The sequence below is a fragment of the Engraulis encrasicolus genome, chromosome 4 (genome assembly GCF_034702125.1).
Source record: "Engraulis encrasicolus isolate BLACKSEA-1 chromosome 4, IST_EnEncr_1.0, whole genome shotgun sequence".
Lineage (NCBI taxonomy): Eukaryota > Metazoa > Chordata > Actinopteri > Clupeiformes > Engraulidae > Engraulis > Engraulis encrasicolus.
This window is the reverse complement of record NC_085860.1, coordinates 49,102,634-49,110,133: the sequence shown is the minus strand read 5'-3', so window position 1 is coordinate 49,110,133 and position 7,500 is coordinate 49,102,634. Positions and strand designations below refer to the sequence as shown.

At 45.0% G+C, this 7,500-nt stretch overlaps 1 protein-coding gene across 1 annotated transcript in view; it reads right to left on the bottom strand.

The window, feature by feature from the left end:
• The window catches only part of ptprq (protein tyrosine phosphatase receptor type Q), a 95,241-nt gene that overhangs the window by 80,134 nt on the left and 7,607 nt on the right, over nucleotides 1-7,500 (bottom strand). Inside the window, exons 9-15 of the mRNA XM_063197867.1 lie at nucleotides 6,968-7,216; nucleotides 6,174-6,235; nucleotides 5,291-5,483; nucleotides 4,482-4,612; nucleotides 4,033-4,162; nucleotides 2,910-3,066; nucleotides 1,325-1,431 (exon numbers count right to left, since the gene is read on the bottom strand). Coding sequence (XP_063053937.1) covers nucleotides 1,325-1,431; nucleotides 2,910-3,066; nucleotides 4,033-4,162; nucleotides 4,482-4,612; nucleotides 5,291-5,483; nucleotides 6,174-6,235; nucleotides 6,968-7,216 — 1,029 coding nt within the window. The remainder of the gene's footprint in view (nucleotides 1-1,324; nucleotides 1,432-2,909; nucleotides 3,067-4,032; nucleotides 4,163-4,481; nucleotides 4,613-5,290; nucleotides 5,484-6,173; nucleotides 6,236-6,967; nucleotides 7,217-7,500) is intronic.

The window sequence follows — 7,500 nt, the reverse complement described above, 5'->3', positions numbered from 1 at the left end:
AAGGCTAATTTCCATCTGGTGTCCAAAATAATTAATGCATCTGCAATAATTAAGGCATTAACTACTTATTAAATACTTGCATTAACAGATGCCATCATACGTAAATTAATGATGTCAGCAAGGGCGTCAGCTGACCTAATGCTAATGCCGGGCAGTCATGGGTGAGCGGTTAGGGCGTCAGCCTTGCATCCCAGAGGTTGCCGGTTCGACTCCCGACCCGCCAGGTTGGTGGGGGGAGTAATCAACCAGTGCTCTCCCCCATCCTCCTCCATGACTGAGGTACCCTGAGCATGGTACCGTCCCACCGCACTGCTCCCCATGGGGCGCCACTGAGGGCTGCCCCCTTGCACGGGTGAGGCATAAATGCAATTTCGTTGTGTGCATTGTGCAGTGTTCACTTGTGTGCTGTGGAGTTCTGTGTCACAATGACAATGGGAGTTGGAGTTTCCCAATGGGCTTTCACTTTACAGGGGCACAGTAGGGCACCGAGAGATGTTATGAGCAGTTTTTGCAGTTATATATTTTTATTAGCTTATAAATGTAAATTATATTATTGCAAGTAGTGCAGGTGCGCTATTTTGTGCGCATTCTGTAGATGGTAGCAAGGTAGCAAGGTTGCTGTTTGACTGGTGAAACTCATACCGGAGCACAGCAAATCAATACCCAGGCAGAGACGGTTTAGGTAGGAGGAGACATGACAGCTGGTGTAAGCGTCCATAGAAATTAACGGTGAAGATTCGTAACGCAAATATGGCGTCTTCCCGCCTTTCTGGTAACAAGAGCCAATGTGCCTGCTGAGCTGCGTTGCCAGTGATCCAATCATCTGGCTGCATCGGCGCACGCGAAATGTTGCGCATGCTCAGTTGTGAAAAGCCGTTGCTCTCGTGCCGTTATGAAACTACTGCGCCTGCGCTCTGTCAAAAAAAACGTGAGAAAAGTGGCTTAAAAAGCTTTATTTTGACTCGTATAACACAACCAAATAGTCTAGATTGATCAGTTTTTCACCGTGGTTTCAACCATATGGTTTTCACAACCGCTGGGTTCCCTCCCGTCCTATACTCAGTTTCCCCATTCATTTTTCCCATTGACTCTCAGATCTGGTCTCACTAATCGCGAAATAGCACCCCGAAGGCGTCAACAAGATGGCGGCGACTGTACCGTCTCCTCCTACCTAAACCGTCTCTGACCCAGGCACGTGCCCCTGTAAAATAGGTCTAGCAACGCCCCTGGATGTCAGCCATATCACATACCGTACACAAATCATTTCTCTCTGCATGCAGCTGCATCCATTTGAACAAGTCAAGTTATTTGGCGATTTGCTAACCTGTGTGGACGGTGACAGAGGTGGCATCGCTCTTCTTCCCCCCACTCAGGCTCGTCACCTCTATGAGGTAATCACTTCCAGGTGAAAGGTCATCAAAGCAATGCACTCTGAGATCAACAGAAAACATCATAAGGGCGTTGTAAAGACACACTGTAAAGGTGTGTGTAATGAAGCCAAATATGCACTGGATACATTGTGTCAAACCAAAAATGCACTTTAACCCTTTGTGTCCTGGAAACACATTTTGAGATTTGAGCTGTTTTATTAAAAATGTGGGCAAGTCAGAGCTGAATGAACACATTCTAAGGCAAAGCTAGTCCTAAATGTAACTCATTTCATATTTGTATGTGCTTCGGAGATATTTAGGATTTAATAGGCATAGGGCAACCTTTCCCAAAAAGGGCTCAGGACAAAATAGGTTAAGCCATTGATGGATGCATTGACCTAGGTGCCTGCCACACAGACGCAGCATTCAGGCTCATGGGATTTTTATTTTATTTTTTAAAATGTAAGTTTGTTAGAGCTGAATGACCACGTTCTAATGCAAGCAAAGTCAAGTCAGCTTTTATTGTCACTTTCTTCATATGCACAAGTCACACAAGGAAAATGAAATTATGTTTTCTACCATGCCAGGACATAAACATATACAGGATGACTGACATTTACAGACTGACATAAAGTGCAAGACGGGACAGATAAGTGACAATTACTTGTACTTTCTACTCCTTACATTTCTAGAAGAAGACTTCGTTACTAGTTACATTTATCCTAGGTTTTCCTGTTGTGTTTCGTGGATATTTGAGTAGCCTCAGCTGCGGGCAGGGAGGCGGGACCAAGCCCCTCTCCCAAACGGACACCCAGACAGAAAAGATACTTTGAAAAACATTAACAGGACTCCATAGTCATGTTCAAATAGAATCGAAAACCGTTGCAGAAACTTTTTCCTATTGGATCAAGTAGGCAAACATGGAGAAAGACAGCCATTGCGCGAGTAGGCCTACTTGTACTTTTGTACTCAAAAAGTACATTTAAAAGTTAGTACTTAGGACTTTTACTTAAGTACATTTTTGGTATACAACTTTTACTTTCACTTGAGTATTTTTTTTCGCAGGGTACTTCTACTTTTACATAAGTACACAACTTCAGTACTTCTTCCACCTCTGCAGGTAACAGTGATGAACTGGTAACAATAAGAGGTCAATAATAAATACAGTACAAATGAACATTTAACATTTAACATTCAACATTTAACATTTAACATGAACATGTAAACAAGAGATAACATAAATATAGAATGTAGACATTACAATAAGATAATATAACAGTGACAGTAGCAATATTAACAGTATAATAACAATAGTTATATAAAGTAGTAGAAGCAGCATGTTGTATTGTTATATAAGTGTCTTAGCTTTTAAATGTAACTCATTTCATGTTTTCATGTGCTTTGGGGGCTGAGATATTTAGGTTTTTATAGGCTGAGGGCACCTTTTCCTAAAAGGGCATTTTGCAGATAGGCGAAAAGGAATAAAGCTAAACTCTACTGGTTTGCACCAAATGTCTTGCTAGGGAGCTGCACACCCACCTCGGCTCGGAGATGTTCTGCATCTTCAGGAGGTGAAAGGTCACGTTGCTGATTGACAACAGGAAGCCATCGCACAGCCCTGGCCCCTCCCTCCAGCTGACCGTGATGGCTGACGTCGTCCTATCCTGCGGCAGCAGCAGCACTATGGCACTGGGTGCTAAAAAAATAAACTTTTTTAAAATACTATTAAAAACACATATAGATTAGATTATAGATTATACTTTATTATCATGCAAGCATGAAAATTGCCTTTGGTCTCACAGGGTAAAAAACAGGATATAAACACAGATAGACACAAATAGACAGAAAACACACATACAAATTCTGCATCCACCGCATAGCTTATTGACTATGGAAATTGCATTTGGAATAAAAGAATGTTTATAAATGTTCTTCTTAGCAATGAATGATCTGTAGCGCCTCCCTGAGGGCAGCAGTTCAAACTCAGAGTGAAGAGGATGGGTGGGGTCATCTAAAATGTTCGTTATTTTCCTGTGATCTGCAGTCCTGTACATACATTTCCACATTATATTTTGTTTTTCTGATGCCCCGTCACATGAAAACGAAAATGAAATATATATATATATATACGTATATCAAATGCATTTTGCATTTCTGCAATGCAATGCAGTGGCCAATACAAAAATGTAAATTTCCCCAAATATTCCAAAACGGATATAGGCCCTACATCATTTAGCAATGAAGCATGCCAATGACTATGACAAAGGGATGCAAATTATCGATTAATTCATTAATCATCAGTTGATAGTCTTATCGATCGACTTACGATTAATTGATAAGCAGCGTTTTCCCCCGAAATCTCAATGTTTCTCAGAAAAAAAACTACTAAATCCAATTTTTTTTATTAAAAATTTAGATAAAATACCACATTTAAATTAATTCTATTTAAATTCTTTAATTCAAAGGTGATTTAAATATTCCCACTATTCACACCCCTCTTCACACACACTCTTCACATGCCCATTTCACCTGGGTCTCTTGTCAGTTGAATTGTCGATCAATTGTGATTAATGTTTTTTTAATCGATTAATGAATTGATCGATTAAAGTCGTTTAATTGATTAATCGTTTGCATCCCTACTATGACAACATACAGTAGGCACCTGCTCTGACAGCGAGGAAGACAGGTGGACTGTCCTTGTAAGACTCCTTCTCAGAGCGCACAGAGAAGTTGAAGACTTGACCTGGGGTGAAGCCGCTGAACACAGCTCTCTGCTCAACCACCTTCTGCACCTGAGACACACATATACACACAATCAGACTATACATACACAGAATAATCATATAAACACCCAGAAACCCATGGACACAGAGAGGGGGGGAGGGAGAGTGAAACACACACACACACACACACACACACACACACACACACACACACACACACACACACACACACACACACACACACACACAATGCACAAAAACACACACCACACGCACACACACACAGACACACACACACACGCACACACAGACACACATACACACACACACACATACACGCACGCACACACGCACACACAGAATTAGGTAGACCTCTACAGCATATTACCATGACGGTGGCAGTGCAGTCCAGGCACATGGCTTCGTATGTGTGTGTTTGGCCCTCGGCAGGCTCCCATAGGATCTCTATGGCTCTGTCCGTCACCCTGCCCTCACGCACACGCCTAGGACTAGCTAGGCCTTCATACACGCACAGACACACACACACACACACACACACACACACACACACACACACACACACACACACACACACACACACACACACACACACACACACAGACAGACAGACAGACACACACACATGCACACAGACACACACAGACAGCAGACAGACACACACACACACACACACACACACACACACACACACACACACACACACACACACACACACACAACCACAACCACACAGACACACGTTTTGACATGGGGCACATGGTAGCAGTCTGTCTGTCTGTCTGTCGGTCTGTCTGTCTGTCAAAGACTCACATGTTTTAACATGGGAAAGACCGTATCTGTCTGCGTATTTGTCTGACTCACATATTTTTAGCATATGGCAGCTCTACTGTATGTCTTTCTGTCCATCTGCCTGCACTGCCTGCCTCTCTCCACTTGTTTCTGTGTCTATCAGACTCACATGTTTTCAAAATTAAATATAAAAATAAAAATAATAAATAATTAAAAAAAACTATAAATAAAATAAATAAACAAAAAATAAAAAATAAGTGGGAGCAAAAAATCCTGGTTGCAGCGGACTTTTCTCTCTTTTTATCTGGCTATTTATTGGTCCTGCTCCCAGCTCAGACGTTTGGATGTGCATTGTTGTGCAAGCTTTTACCTACATCTAGGACTCACATGTTTTGGCATGGGGCACACGGTAGCCGTCACTGCCCCTCCCCCCACTGGTGACGAACAAGGTGAGGTCGTACTCGGACCCGGGGCTCAGGTTGCCCACGGTGACCTTGTCGTCTCCCCTGGCGACGGGGCTCCAAGAGGTGTTGTGGGCGTGGCTGACCAGTACACCGTCGTAGACGCTGGCAGGCGGCAGCTGCACGTACAGCACCAGGGAGTGGGTACGGGATAACAGAGGCATCGCAAACTGCACACCTTGCGGCACTGTAGTACACACACACACACACACACACACACACACACACACACACACACACACACACACACACACACACACACACACACACACACACAGGTACAGCTCCAGGGAGTGGGTACGGGATAACAGAGGCATCGCAAACTGCACACCCTGCGGCCCTATAGTAGACACACACACACACACACACACACACACACACACACACACACACACACACACACGCACGCACACACACACACACACACACAGAGGTACTGGTCCATAGAGTTGGTGAATAACAACAGTAGCATTGCAAACTGAACACCCTCTGCCTCTGGCACTATAGTACACACATACACACACACACACACACACACACACATGGGTCAAACACGTGCAAAATGAAATTGTCATTCAGTGTAACGGATACCTTCTGCTGACTGTAACTGTAAAAAACATGACTCTTTTTATTTTATTTTTTTCCAGTGAATTCATGAAAGCATCGGCTGTCATCCATTCACTTGAAACAATATAAGAATCATGTTTTTTTACCGTTACAGTCAGCAGAAGGTATCCGTTACACTGAATGACAATGCCATTTTGCACGTCTTTGAAACACACACACACACACACACACACTTAGCCTACGTATAGGTCCACGGAGTTGGTGAATAACAACTGCAGCATGGCAAACTGAACACCCTCTGACACTATAGTACACATACACACACACACAAACACACACACACGAACAAACACATAGTATATACAGCGAATGTACAGTATGCTCGTATACACATGCAGCAAGTGTGTGTGGTTGAGAGAGACCTTACTGATGGTTGTAGCGTCTTCTCCTCACTCCCTTGTGTGTGTGTGTGTGTTTGTGTGTGTGTGTGTGTGTGTGTGTGTGCGTTTGTATGTATGTGAGAGAGAGAGAAAGAGAGAGATCTCAGGGGTCTTACAAACCAGGGCGGTAAAGCGTCGCGGAACGGCCGCGTTTTTTACATTGACACATATCTGTCCTTACACACCGGCTCCGCGCCGCGCTGCATTTGGAAAATAGAACTCGAGCGTATTTTTCACGCCGGCGACCGGCGGTGTCTCATTCAAATGAATGGCAAAGTAGCATGCTAGCTTTGGCTGTGGGGAGGGTTTTGAATAGGACTGGCCGCGCACGCCGACGCTGTCAGTGTGAAAGGCAGAGAAAAACACGCCGGCCAAAACTAAGCAGAAAGACCACGTTCGTCCCGGGACCGTTCCGTTCCGCCTTGGTATGTTTTGGCCCTCACTCAGTGTGTGTTGTACAGTCATCTGTTCCTCCTTCTTCTTTCACTCCTGTTGTGTGTGTGTGTGTGTGTGTGTGTGTGTGTGTGTGTGTGTGTGTGTGTGTGTGTGTGTGTGTGTGTGTGTGTGTGTGTGTGTGTGTGTGTGTGTGATCTTACTCAGGGTGTGTTGTCCAGTCGTCTCCTCACTCCTGGCCTGGTCCCTCACTCTGGCCACGCCCACTTCATACGTCTCCCCCGGTCTGAGCATGCTCAGTGTGGTGCACAGGGAGTTGTTTACCCAGAGTTCCCGGCGGGGGCTCTGCTGGGACAGCGGCCTCAGAGCCAGCAAGTACCCATCATGCACCTGGCCTGATGGGGCTTCCCAGCACACCCTCAGCGTGGTCCTACCCAGCTCACTGATGGACACTGCAGACGGGGCACTCAGCGCTACGCACGTGTGCACACACACACACCGACGCACACACACACACACACACACACACACACACACACATGCACACACACACACACACACACATGCACACACACACACACACACATGCACACACACATGCACACACACACATGCACACACATGCACAAGCGCACACACACACACACGCACGCACACGCACACACACACACACACACACGCACGCGCACGCACACAAACACACACACACACACCGACGCACACGCAGACGCAGGCA